This window comes from Mastomys coucha, unplaced genomic scaffold (assembly GCF_008632895.1).
Source record: "Mastomys coucha isolate ucsf_1 unplaced genomic scaffold, UCSF_Mcou_1 pScaffold18, whole genome shotgun sequence".
Classification (NCBI taxonomy): Eukaryota; Metazoa; Chordata; class Mammalia; order Rodentia; family Muridae; genus Mastomys; species Mastomys coucha.
The window spans coordinates 76,183,683-76,198,641 of record NW_022196900.1 but is presented as its reverse complement, the minus strand read 5'-3'; the positions used below and the strand labels follow the sequence as shown (position 1 = coordinate 76,198,641).

The 14,959-nt window shown below is 43.9% G+C and overlaps 1 protein-coding gene and 1 pseudogene across 1 annotated transcript; one reads left to right on the top strand and one right to left on the bottom strand.

Annotated features, from left to right (window-relative positions):
* Positions 1 to 746: 746 nt before the first annotated feature.
* Positions 747 to 1,695, bottom strand: LOC116095521 (olfactory receptor 2A12-like). The gene has a single exon (XM_031376874.1). It carries the CDS (start codon positions 1,693 to 1,695, stop codon positions 748 to 750), a length of 948 nt encoding a protein of 315 aa, XP_031232734.1. The 3' UTR covers position 747.
* Positions 1,696 to 11,295: 9,600 nt separating this feature from the next.
* On the top strand, positions 11,296 to 11,964 carry LOC116095520 (annotated as a pseudogene).
* The last annotated feature ends 2,995 nt before the right edge of the window (positions 11,965 to 14,959 follow it).

Below are 14,959 nucleotides of genomic sequence, written 5' to 3'. Positions count from 1 at the left end.
CACCTGCTGCCAAGTCTGGCCACCTCAGCTCGATCTTCAGGTCTCCTATGGTAGACGAGGAGAACTGACTCCAGCAGCCTGTCCTTCAGTCTCCACATGTGCATCATGGCACGTGTGTCTCCTCACACAATAAATAACTGAGTATCATTTTAAAACTATTAAAAAGTGAAAACACCTTCGCATGAATATTCATAGAAACTTTATATGGAATAGCCAAAGAATAGAAACTATTGCTATTGTAGGCAAATTAAACTGTGGCAATATGGAAAATACTACTGCAAAAATAGAAGCATACTTCTGTTATACACAGCCTTTAGATGGATCTAAGGGGTTTTAAAATGACTAAAAACCAGACCACCACAACATCACATACTGCTTCTGTTTATGTAACACTCAAAAGATGAGGAAATTATGCTGGGGAGGAAATAACAATGGCATCTGTATCAGAGGCTAGAGTTGGGGACTAAATACAATGTTATCTTGTGTGGTAGTGGAATAGTTCTATACCCAGATGGAGTTTTATGAACCTGTATATATGATCATATACCGAAATGTTCTATGATCATATGCCAAATGGGTACATGTAATACACGGTAACACCACAATAAAGTCTTCAGTAAGTTAGTTGACTTTGAACCAAGTCAACTCACTGGATGTAATGTCGTACCATTATGGAAGACGTTCTCATTACAGAAAGCTGCATGGAGACTGTTCCAGAAGGCTACTAGTCTCACAGCCCCCAAGCCTTCACCCTGACCCTTTGCTGCTGCCCACCACCTTGAGGAAAGCCCTTTTCACATCTTTATTACGAAGGCTGTAGATGATGGGGTTGAGGAAGGCAGAGATGACATTGTAGAACAGAGCCAGCTTCTTGTCTTCTTCGGGGGAGGACTCAGAGCCAGGCCTCATATACATTACCATACACGGGATCGAAAACATGGTGACCACAGTGATATGGGACACACAGGTGGAAAAGGCCTTGATCCTCCCTTGAGTTGAGCGGATCCTCAAGATAGCAGCAAAGATATTGATGTAGACAACAATGATGAGGGAGAGTGGGACCAAGAGAAGGATGAAGCCTAGGATGAAGTCCACCTGGTCATTGAGAGAGGTGTCTGCACAGGCCAACTTCAGGACAGCAGGCACTTCACAGAAGAAGTGGTTGATTTCATTGGGGCCACAGTAGGGAAGAATCATAGCAGAAACAGTATATATCAGGGCACAGGTGATACCCCAGAACCCACAGAAGGCCACCAGTGACCCACGCAGTAAAGGACTCATGATGACTTTGTATCTGAGAGGATGGCAAATGGCCACATACCTATCATAAGCCATGATTGCAAAAAGCCAAGACTCGGTGATTCCCAGCATCAGGAAGATGTACATCTGAGCCACACATCCAACATAGGAGATGGTCTTCTTCTTACAGACCAGATGTACCAGCATCTGGGGCACTGTGGTGGTGACATAGCCCATATCCAGGATGGATAAGACACTGAGGAAAAAGTACATGGGTGTGTGGAGGCGGGAATCCATGTGTATCAAGGTGATAATGAGCCCATTGCCTAGGAGGGTGGTGAGGTAGAGGAGAAGAAAGATGCCAAACAGAATGCCATTTATCCGTGTGTCACTAGAGAATCCTAGAAGAACAAACTCAGTAAGAGAGCTGTGGTTTCTCCAGTGGAAGTCCTGCATCCTTCTCCTGCTGCAAAGACAGAGCAGAGCTGTCAATCATGAAAGAGAAGCCCCAGGTGCTAACTCTGCTGCTATTCATACAACGGGTGCACCAAACACGAAGAGGGAAGTCAAGTTCATATTGGGATCCCACAGAGCCAGAGAGCAAAGCAGTAGGAAGAATTTCCATTTTACATGAAACAGCATGGTTTTTCTTTTATCACGCAATTCCAGCTTATTCCAAGATGCCAGATTATGAACTCCACATTTAGAATGTAGATTACATTCTGAATGTACATTAAATGTAGAATTTGCAAAAAGAATGGGGGATACTCAAAAAGTAATGTCTTATAATTAATTCATGGTTCACATACCTTATGAAAAAGTCATGGGAAAGATGTCATAAGGAGAATTGGGTATTTAAGAACTCACCATTTGTGTGCAACTAACATCAAATGTCAAGGTCAGCCTCCATTTTGGGGACCATCTCAAAATTGGCTTTAGTTGAAGAGCTCAAAAAGCTTGATGGGCATTCCCAAACTTGAGAGTCATGGCTATAAGCCTGACTCCCTGGACTAGCAGGAAAATAGCTATCTTAGGATAGTTCATCAATAAGTCAGAGTCACGTGTTTTCATGGACTGTAGGTAAATGATACAAGAAATAAATGATACATCAATGACTAAAGGATGATGCCTACAGTGTTCCCAAATAAAGGAGACATGCTAGCCTACAGAATAGAGAAATGTAGCCCAGAGAATACCAAGAAAGATAAAATAGATGGAAGAGAAATACATATAAAGGAAATATTATATAAAGGAAAGTGATTGCAAACAAAACAAACAAACAAAACAAGTGTTGTTCTGAAACTGGTCTAAGACGGGAGGATACGTTTCTCCAAATGCTCAACAATGAGACAGGCTGGGGTCTATCTACAGAAAGTAGAAGGTAACTGAGTAACATATCTAATGTGATTAGGAGGGATGAGAGGAAAGAAGGGGAGATAAGAGAAGGAATGGAAGAGAGGAAAGGAGATGAAGAGTGGGCACCAAGGAAGAATCCAACTACCAACCTAGAGCTCAGCGAAAGGGTCCTGTGGAAACCAATGTTTTCTCTCAGATGAAAGCAGGTCATTGATTACCAAAGACTCCTAGTGAGAGATGCTCCAAAGAACTTCTTCAGTCTGGAGGAAAGATTCCTCTGTGGAACACAGAGCTGAAAGGGAGAGTGAGAAGCATAGAATTGGTGTGTGAGCAAAGATTGACTGTCTAAAGCAACAAAAATAACAGCACGCCGTAGTATAGGTCATCCTATGGCACTGAACAGGCAGTGGCACAGGGCACTGTGGCATAAGACATGCTGTGGCATAGGACATGCTGCGTTTGGTTGGCAATAGCCTCACACATCTCATGATTATCACATTCTTCGATTAAGTCATGAGGCTGCTTCAAGTATTTGATCTGTATATCCTTGAGGTTTGTATAAATGTCACACAATGACAAAATTTCTCAAACCATATCTCTGTCACATAACTGAAAATTTAAAACAAACTTGGATTTTTTAAATTTATTGGTATTTGTATATAGATATTTTGTCTGCATGTATCTATGTGCACCACATGTGTACCTGGTGCCCATAGAGGTCAGAAGACAACATTAGATCCCCTGGAGCTAGGGTTCTACGTGGTTGTGAGTCAACACGTGGATGCTGGGAACTGAGCCCAGGTCCATCTCTCTAGCCCATCTCATATACTATAGTTTAGAAGCTCTTTAAAAATACAAAGTTCATCAGCCCCTGCTCTAGAGAAAGAATCAAAACAACAACAAAAGCCTGAAACAGAATTCAAAATATTATAAATTACATACATTATTAAAAGTTTCATAAAAAATTCAAAGATCTTGGTTAACTCCAAGGAAAGCCAGTGTGTGTATGTGTGTGTGTGCACGCATGTATGTGTTTGTGTGTGTGTATTTATGTGTGAGTGAGTGTGTGTGTGTGTGTGTGTGTGTATGTGTGTGTGTGTGTGTAATAAAGAACCTAAGCTAGAAAGTGAGAAGCATCCTAAGGAAAACTTTAAAACACAGAAGAAAAAACTTGAAGAAGATGCCAGACGATAGAAAGACCTCCAACTGTAAAGGACTGGGGAAATTAATGGCTGTGCTTCCAAAAGTAATGTGTAGACTCAGTGCAATCCTCTTCAGAATTGTCATGCTGTTCTTTACAGAAAGAGAAAGACACTTCCTTAAGACTTGTAGGGAAACACAAAAGACCCCGGATAGCCAAAGCAATCCTAGGAAAAAACAATCAGGTGTCACCATGTCTAATTTCAAGCTCTACTACAGAACCTTAGTAACAAAAGAAGAACAGTAGTTATCTTAGTTATTTTTCTATTGCTTTGGGGGAAAAAAAAAAAAACGTCATGACCAAAAGAACTTACAAAAGAAAGAACTTAATTATACACGTGTATGGAAACATTATATAATCCAGTACCATGTATAATGTATACATACCCAAGAAAATTAATTTTAAAAATGAAGAAAGCTTAAGGCAAGTAACAACTCAACTGAACATTGATGCTGGATTTTGTTTGTTTGTTTGTTTTTGTTTTTGAGACAGGGTTTCTCTGCATAGCCCTGGCTGTCCTGGAACTCACTCTGTAGACCAGGCTGGCCTCGAACTCAGAAATCCACCTGCTTCTGCCTCCCAACTGCTGGGATTTAAAGGTGTGTACTACCACTGCCCAGCTGATGCTGGATTTTTAAGAACTAAAGATAGTTTTTTTTAAATCTGCCATTAAAATGTAAACACCCATGAAGAATAGAGAGCACCATTTCCTGATCATCAGGATGATCAATCAGCTTGGGACATTCTCTGCCCCCTTACCTTATCTTGTTCATAGAGTGCTCTGATGGTAACTGAAGCCACAGGCCACAGAGATGAGGAACTAACAAACTAAACGGCAAAACTATGTACTCTCTCCCTTTCGTTTCGTAGGCATCTGATTCAATTTGCTAGGTTTCAGGCTTCCTGTGCAAGGTAAGATTCAGATATTTGATGCTACCTACAGAGATGTGCTGAAGATATGCTGTGCAGAGGGTCATTACGTGTGATGCCATGAGCTAAGCAAGACAAACAACAGGACAGGAAAGGTAGGCAAGGGAAAAGTGTGGAGGGACCATCATGCCCTGCAAAACAGACTAAAGAGGGTGGACCTTATAATGATGAAGGAAAGAATGAACAAGATATCGAATCTCTATCTGGGATCAGTTACTTTAGCAACAGTGTGAAGGATATACTGTGGGGTAGAGGAAGATGTCGTTATTCATGAAGAAAGGATGAGATAGGAACTAAGGAAGAGATTAGTGACATGAAAATCAGACATTAGAGATCTCTAGATCTATGGTTAAAGAGTGCTAAGAAAGAGAGACATCAACGATGAATCATCAGATGAATGATCATCTGAGAAGGACTTAAGGGGTATACTGGAGTGCGGATGTGGATGGTGGCGCCATTCGCTGAGCTGAGCAGCACAGAAGTGGAATCTGGATGAGAGGCAGTCAGACTAGGTTGGGGCTTAGGCAGCTTGTGGAATTGCCAGGCTCCAGTGGGTGTCTGGTAGGTGTCTGTGTCTAGATTGGAAGACACCACTTTGAGGCAGACATTGCTGTTATTGGCACTTTAATAAGAGCTGAAGCAATTGAAGATAATAGAACCACAGGGAGTGTATGAAGAAAGAGAGCTGAATACAGAACACCAGAAAAGCACAATTGTAAAGGCTAGCCTAAGGGAGAAAACCCAGAGACAGAGGTGGAACTAGGGCCAACAAAGAATGCAGTGTGAGACAGAAACCCAAGGTGAGACAAAGCCCTCAAAAAAAGGGAGGTCGTGGTGGCCCAGTGTGCATAGATAGCACAGGAAATGAGAGGCAAGTGTTCTACCACTTTAGTACCTAGAAAATTGTTTTAAAGTAGATCCAAATTATGTTAAGAGAAGCAAGTTCAGGCTGGCTGTCCAAGACTCTGACACAAGATGGAAGAGAGTCCTAGGAAGGGAGTTTCCTTCTGAAGAAAATGTAGCTTTTTATGGTGTGAGGATCATGGCTCATCTAGTGATGGCAATCAATGAGGAAGCCTTAAAGAGTGCCCCGAAGGGGCAGATCAATGATGGAACATGGATTTGCTGAGTCAGGAAATGGTAGATTCCCAACTACAGGGGGACCACACTAGCTTCAGAGGAAGGCCCTTCCACCACAGCTGACTGGGGGGTGTGGGTGCAAAGCCCGTTAGGTCAGAGACTCTAAAGTCTATGTGTGTCAGAACTATGGATGCCTCTGAGATTTCCCTTTATAACATCCCTTGTGCTTACTAGGAAAACAAATACAAGGAGCTACTAAAACATACACATACACATACACATACACACACACACACACACACACACACACACACACACACACACACGCACACATACACATACATACACATACACATATATACACACCCATACACACACACACACATACACATACACACACACGCACACATACACATATACACACACACACACATGCACACACACACACACATACACATACATACACATACACATACACATACACATACACATCCATTCCTGGTAAGAGTGCCCATCTGAAACCAGCCAGCCTTGGGTTAAATACATCTCTATGTTTACATCTCTTAGGAAGTCCCTTCACCTAAATGTCAGGGCAACAAGAGCCTACTTGAAGTCCCTCCTTGGCTACTCAGTAGTAGCCATGCCCGCAATGTTCTCTTGGTTTTCAGCATGCAGTTTACCTGGGATCTTGTCTGTGCTGCTGTTCCCATTGTTTATGCCATAAAGCTACTGCTGCAACCCACTCTATGCCGTCCAGTACTGACCAGATGCCCCCCACTGTGGGTCTTCAGCTCCATCCTCCCCCTGCACCTCTCTCCGCAGCACCTGCACTCACCCCCTTCCCACCTCTGCCAGCTGCCATTTCCCTGGAGAAAGAACCCTTTCTCTCAGCCGCTTTCCTGAAGGCAGCCATCCTCCAGTCTCTCTTCCCTCGTTATATTTCCTACGAAAGTGCATTTATCTAGCTATTGTCTGCTGCCCCAAAACTAAACAGAGGCTTTGTTTTATGCAGCCCTGTATCTCCAGTGTCGATCACTGCACCCAGTGCAGCTCACTAAATTATGAAAGCAGGCAGTTTTCCAACACTCTTATGTGCTCAGTAGGAACGAACATAGGAAGCAACAAGACCATCTACTGACTTGGTCTTAAATGCATCTCTGTATCTGTGTCTCTCCCAAACTATCTGAGGGACTCTGATAAGAAGCAGATGAGACTTGCTTAGCAAAGCCTCCAGATTTGAACTTAAGCATAAATGCCTCCAGGATGACAAGCTTCAGCTTGCCTAGAGAAAATTTTGTTGCACTTGGGCTGTTTCTGTTGCGATCTCCAGGCTGACTCTAGCTAATGAGAGCCATCCCAGACTTCATGCTGTGTACCCCCTACTGTGTTTATATGTCAAGACCCTAATTCCCAATATTAGAAGGCAGAGTCATTGAGAGGTGATTAGGTTAGGCCACACACACACACAAACACACATATATGTGCAAACACATCCTCCTGGGAGGGGAAGGGGGATCAGGCAGACTTCATGTCAAGATCAATGCCCTATTTAAAAAGGAAAAAGGGAAGAGTTACTGAGACTTGCACAACTGGACTTGAGGTCCAGAGCAAGAATTAAGGACATTATTTCTTTCTCAATCCCCTTATTGTCTTACTCAGCCTGGTCCTGTCCCAATGCCCAGAATACTGCCACCACATCTCCATTGTCTCATCTCCTGGACCTGCCCACTCACTTCATCCAACAGCATTTACTAGGAGAAGTCCTGATTTAAAAAAAAAGAAAAAAAAAGACTTTTTCCACCATGACGTGTTAGCATACACACAGTATAGTTTCAAATCTGGAAAGAACAGGGAGAGGCAGAGAGAATGGAGAAGAGGCAATGGTGTGAACAGGCTGCAAGAGTCAGCCATACTATCCTGGCTATAATGAAGAAAATCACCAGGTGATAGTTGTCTGCATAGAGACACCAAAAGAGACCATCAAATAACTCTCAGCCAATTCTTCAGACTCTCCTTCTATGCTCTGTCCTGTCACCATGATGTCCTATCAGCCTTTCCCACCAAACTATCTGTCACTTCTGTCAGTCCCAAACCTGGTTACGGTGGAAATATGTGAGAACCCAGTGCTGTGACCACAACAGCCCTTCCCCTTCCAGTCTTTGCTGACAACTGAAGATCAGGTGCCCTGAGAAAGATGTTACATATCCTAAGTCTGACAGACAGACAGACAGACAGAGACAGAGACAGAGACAGAGAGACAGAGAGAAAAACAGAAAGAGACAGACAGACAGACACATGGGAAGCTAAGTGGACAGAGAAGAGGCAGGACAATGTAGATGTCCACCAGGATCTGCAGACAGAAAGACCAGGGCCAGCAGAAGGGACACTCTCTGGTGCCCCCTGTCCCTTGTCACCCTTACCTGCTCTTAGGCTCTGTGTGAGGTGTGAGTGAGGAGTCCAAGGAGTTCTCCTTTGAAACTCTGCTCCAGTGAGCCCTGATTCCCAGGAGGGCAATGCTGGTGCTTTCCTAATGAGCTTCTTGTACCTTTGAATTCCCCAAGATCTGGATAATAAGTCTGAACTCCAACACCCACCACTGGAGGCTGGGGACAGCCCAATCCCCAGGCCCCCAACCTTGAGTCCCCAGCTGCTATTCTGCCTCAGTACCCTCTCAGGATCCATATTCTCTCCATGTCACCATCACACCACATGGGCTGGATCCTGGTTTACATGGGCAGCAGATATGCTTGGAAAGCTGCCTCCATCATATTGGCCGGGGAGCATGTGTTGTAGTTGTTTCTCTGTTGCTGTGATAAAGCATCAGACAAAAATCACTTTAAGGAAAGAGTGGGGTAGGGAAGCAAGCACAGGGCTGTGCTTTGAATGTCAGCACCAAGCTGATAAGACCTAACACTAGGAAAATTGCCCCTTGCCCCTGGCTGAGATCCCACAGGCAGGGGACTCTGGACTGGCCTCATGGCCAATTAGAGGACTCTTGCCTTTGACCCTCAGACAACATCACCTAGGGCAGGTTCCAGTAGTCTTAGGCCATAAGTCTACCATAGCATCAAACAGCGCATATTACCATGGGACATAATCCTGTGCAACATTGAGCTAGGGGATCTGAATATGATTTAGTGTTGTAACATTGGCGGCCATAAGACTGCTCACATCATTGCCTTCCCAATCTCAAGCACCCTGACTCAGAGGGTATAATTATCTTCTTTGTAAAATTAAAGGGCATGGGGCATGGAAGCCTGGGGTTGCCCATTCCTTGATGAAGCCCAAAGTTAAGCAGAATCCTGTGGTACCTGACCACAACAAAAAAACAATGACCCAGTGACTCAGTGACCCAGTCACGCAGTGACCCAGTGACTGTGGTGCATGGTCCTATCCTGACCCCAAAAAGAGGCTTGCAAGGTAAGAGCACCCTCTTCAGACACTCACCCATGTCATCCTGGATAACAAGTGGTCTGTAGATTTGAGCAAACCTGGCCCCAGATACCCTTTGGTGCTGTAACAGCAGCAGCAACACGGCTGCAGCTTATTGAGTGCAGTCCTGGACTTAGTCTGCCATCTACTGCTGAACAGTTCAGTTCACTCCTGAATAGCAATAGATCGAGAAGGAGGAAAGCGAAATCATTCTCAGAACAAATTAAAATGGTGTGGGAACCACAATATGCCCACACCTGTAAAACACAGCAGAAGCTGTACCAAGAGGGAAGTTTGCAATGGTCAGTTCTTTCTTTAAACTCTTTATTGGTTCTTGGTGAGTTTCACATCATGCACCCCAATCTCACTCATCTTCCCCTCCCCTCACACTCACTCTCCACCCTTGCAACCATCCCCACCCCGCCCCAACAGAGAAAAAGAAAATCCTGTGGAAGCTGTAGTGTGTCACAGTGTGTCCCACAGTATACCCTTTTGTCCATACCTCTTTGCTTGCAAATGTTCATTGCAATGAATTGTTGTTCTGGCATGGAGACTCTGGCTTCTACTACACTATCAATACTGAACTTTTTACTAGGACTCCTCTCAAATATCCTGTTGTTGCCCTGTGTCATTGAGGTCCTATAGCTTTGAAACTGTAGGACCCAGCCCTTCATGTACTTCAGCAGTTCATCAATAGGGTAGTTGTTGGGGTGGGCCAGTTCAAAACCCTGGATGTGGGCCTGAGAGGTAGCTGAGCTGGCCAGCTGGCCAACTCTCCTTCTCTCATGCCCTTGGGTTGGCTCACCAGTGACCCCATGCAACTAGGGCCAGCTCTTCCACCTGCCATAGGTGGTAGTAGGTGAGGGAAGGAAGGAAGGTATCTCTCCCTCATCTGTGCCACTGCACAACAGACAAGAGTCAGGGTCAGCTCTCTTGAACTCATGGCCCTCACCCACAATCCCCACATCCTGAACCAACTCCACTGTGCTGCCCAGGTTTGGGGCAGGGACAGCTCTCCCAAGTGCTGCATCAGGTGAGGGGCAGGGCCAGCTCTCCCAAGTGCTGCATCAGGTGAGGGGCAGGGCCAGCTCTCCCACCCGAAGCTGATAGCTCAGGCAAAAGGGAAAGGGAGCCCTTTCTCTCCTCTCTCTCTCTCTCTCTCTCTCTCTCTCTCTCTCTCTCTCTCTCTCTCTCTTTCTCTCTCTCTCTCTCTCCTCTCAGTTGTCACCACACAGCAGACAGGAAGCAGGGCTAAGTCTCCTATGCTCCTGTCCTTGGGGACAGCTCGCCCACAGCCCCCACATCCAGGACAAGCTTTGCTGTGCAGCCCAGGTGATGTGCAGGGCCTGCTCTCCTGAGCACTGCAGTAGACACAGGGCAGGGCTAGTTCTCAGGCCCTGATGACCTTGAAACCAGCTCTCCTGCCCACTGTAGGTGGCAAGGGGTGAAAAGGGAGGGCATCTCTCCCTTGTCCATGTCACCACATGGCAGACAATCAGCAGGGCCAGCCCTCCCACACTCATACCCTCAGGGCTGGCCCATCTGCAACCCTCCACCCACTCCTGCCACCAGGATCAGCTCTACTGTGCTGCCTAGGCAAGGGGCAGGACCCCCTTTCCCAAGCACTGCAGCTGGTGGGGGACAGGGACAGCTCTCTGGCTCTCATGACCCCAGGGCTAGGTCTCCAACCTGCCACAGGTGGTGAGGGACTGTTGGGGAGGATGGTAGCTCTTCCTTATCCACGCCATCACTCAGGAAATGAGTGACAGGGCCAGCTCTCCAATGCTCACATCCTTGGGGCCAGCTCACCCACAACTGCAACAGTCAACTCTTACATTAAGAATGAAAAGACTGCCGGGCGGTGGTAGCACACACCTTTAATCCCAGCACTTGGGAGGCAGAGGCAGGTGGATTTCTGAGTTCGAGGCCAGCCTGGTCTACAGAATGAGTTCCAGGACAGCCAGGGCTATACAGAGAAACCCTGTCTCGGTCTCGAAAAAACCAAAAAAAAAAAAAGAATGAAAAGACCTGCTCTTTTTGCCCCATCTACTATGAGAATGAAGACCATTCTCAGCAATCAGGCTGTCAACGTTCCAGAAAATGTCGACATCACTCTGAAGGGGCGCACCATCACTGTGAAGGGCCCCAGGGGAACTCTGTGGAGGGACTTCAATCACATCAATGTAAAGCTGAGTCTCCTTGGAAATAAAAAGAAAAGGCTCCGGGTTGACAAATGGTGGGGTAACAGAAAGGAACTGGCCACTGTCAGAACCATCTGCAGTCCTGTTCAGAACATGATCAAGGGTGTCACACTGGGCTTCCATTACAAGATGAGATCTGCGTATGCTCACTTCCCCATCAACGTTGTTATTCAGGAAAATGGGTCTCTAGTTGAAATCCGAAATTTTTTGGGTGAGAAATACAATTGCAGGGTGCGGATGAGGATGGGTTTTGCTTGTTCTGTCTCTCAAGCCCAGAAGGATGAATTAATCCTTAAAGGAAAAGATACTGAACTTGTTTCAAATTCAGTGGGTCTGATTCAGCAAGCCAGGACAGTTAAAAACAAGGATATCAGGAAGTTTTTGGATGGCATCTCTGTGTCTGAGAAGGGAACTGTGCAGCAGGCTGACGAGTGAGGCCTCAGTTTCCTAGCTCCAGAAACAAGATCCTGATCACAAGTACAATTTGGGCTATTTTGGGAGAATAAAAGATTTATATATTGAAAAAAAAAAAAAAGAGTGAAAAGACCTGAATGGAGGTAGCACCTGAAGTAGCCATGAACACACGTACACATGAAGCTCAAAACTAGCCAAAGAAATGAGAAATGTCAGAACAGAAATCAATTAAATAGAGAAGGTATAAAATATAAGTGACACAAATATTAAATTCTTTAAAAAGATAAAATTGATCACTCTAGCTATACCAAGAAGAAGAGAAAATCCAAATAAAATCATAGATGAAAAAGGAAATAGTACAACTATTTTCAGACACACAATGATCCTAGACCTTATAATCTGTGCCCCAAATTTATAATCTATAAGAATGGACAAATTCCTGAGCTTGTCTAATTCAGTGATGTACACATAGCATTATACATACAGTAATATATACAATATAGTATCAGTAATATACACACGACTGACACTGGGTCATAAAGAAATAGAAAATGTTCACAGACTAGTAATAAAATGTTCCATCAAAGAAAATCCCAGGGCAAAAGGCCTCACTGCTGAGCTCTACCAAACGTTGAAATGATAACTAACACATTTCTTCTCCATCTTCTTCTTTTTCTATTTCTGCTTTTTCTGTTTGGTTTCTTTTATTGTTATGGTTTTGCTTGGTTGACTTGGGTTTTGGTTTTTTGATACAAAGTCTCTGTGTAGCCCTGGCTGTCCTGGAACTATCTCTGTAGACCAGGCTGACCTTGAACCCAGAGATCTGCCTGCCTCTGCCTCCTAAGTGCTGGGACTAAAGGCGTGTGGTACTATACCTGGCTCCAATTCTTCTTAAAAAGCTGCAAACCCATGGATGGGTGATGTTTCGGTGGGTAAAGTGCTTGCCATGTAAACATGAGGACTTGAGTTCAGATCCCCAGCACATATGTAAAGAATGTGAGAGGGTTCATATCTGGAACTCCAGGGTTCCTACAGTGAGATGGGAGAAATGACAGAAGAATCACCTGAAATTTGAACCTGATATATACAGTGACAAAGAGACCTTGTATCAAATGAGGTAAGAGTTGTCCTCTAACTCCCACATGTGTGCAAGCACACACACACACACACACACACACACACACACACACACACCTTAAAAACCACAAGCACTTAAGGATGAGTGAATTTTCCCAAAGTCATTCTTTGATACCAGCATTATTCCAATAATAAAAAACAGAAGGATACAGAAGAAAAATAAGGGGGTTGGAAAGGAAAAGAGGAAAAGGAAACAATTTTATATCCTACAAGAGATGAACATCTATGTAAAAACATACAACAAAATGTTAGCAAATGAAGCTAATGACACATCAAAAAAGATTATTCATCATGATAAAGTGGGTTTCATCCTAGGGATGCAAGTATGCTGTGGCATATGCAAATCAATAAATATAAAGGACCTCATCAGTAGAATGAGGTAGAAAAACCATATGATCATCTAAATAAGTGCCCAGAAAACATAATAAAATTCAACCCCTCTTTCTAACAAAAATATATGAACAAATTAGGAAACAATTCAACATAATAAAAGCCATACATACTGAATCAATATCTAATGGAGTAATGGGGAAAAAAATGAAGGCTTTCTAAGATGTGGATCAAGACAAGAATGTCTCTATTAGCCACTTTTACTCAACAAACCACTGGGGAGGGGGAATGAAGAGAATCCAAACAGGAAACGAGAAAGCCAACTTGTCCCTATTTGTAAATGACATGATCACCTGTACAGAAAACGCTAAGATCCATCAGAAGCCGTTAGAACTAGAAAATGAAGTCGGGAAGTTGTAGGATACAAGTCAGCACACGAAGATCAACAACATTACTACACACCCACAGAGACTTGCCTGAAAAAAGGAATCAACCCAGTTCTACACAGAATACATTCATGATACATATACATATGCATACATACATACATACATACATACAAAGGTATAAATCTACCAAACATGTAGAAAACCTATGTGATAAAAAATGTAAAACTGAAGAGGTCACAAAGAGATGGAAAAACAGCTGAGTTCATGAACTTGAAGAGTCCATAATATTAAAATGTCTATACATTCCAATTAGTTATATGATATTGTATTTCTATCAAACCACTATTGGCTTCCTTCTGAGAACTAGAAAACACTCTATGTGTAGGTACCACACACAGAGAAAAAGAAAAACCAAATGCCCAAAGCGATCTTGAAATGAAAACAAAAACAGAAAACAAAAAAACAAAGCAGATGACATTGCATTACTTGATTCAAAACAAGGGAGATGGGATCCAGGACAGTTGGCAAAGTGCTTTCTCATGGACTTGAGTACCCAGTATCCACATAAAAGCTGGGTATAGAAGCAAGTGCCTGTAATATCAGCTGCTGAGGAGGCAGAAGAAGCAGATCCCTGTAGCTCATTGAACAGACAACATAGCCAAATGGTAAGTTCAGTAAAAGACTCAAAAAAGAAAGTGGACAGCAGCTAATGAAGACACTCAACATCAACCAGCTTACACACACACACATATGCACTTTCATGTATATACATATGTACACACATGCATCTTCACACACATATGTACATATACATCTGCACGCACACACACACACACACACACACACACACACACACACATTAAACACCAAACTAATATATTAAGTAAAAAACTACAGGGCTAGAAGAGGATTCTGTGGATAAAGTACTTGCCATACAAATGTGAGGACTAGAATTTGGATGCCTAGAAGCCAGTAAAAAGCTGGGCAGTCATGGTGACCACCTATAATCCCAGCATTCAGGAGACAAAGACAAGATCCATGGGAGAAGTTGGCTCACTAGACCAGCCAGAACTGGTGAGCTTTGGGTCCGGCAAGAGACCCTTCCTCAAGAAGTAAAATGGAGAGCCAAGGAGGGAGACACCCAACATCAGCTTTAGCCTCCACACATGCAACATGCACCTGCACACATGTTACCCTACACATAGAAACATACACACACATGCATGCCACACACACAAAAAAAACATGTC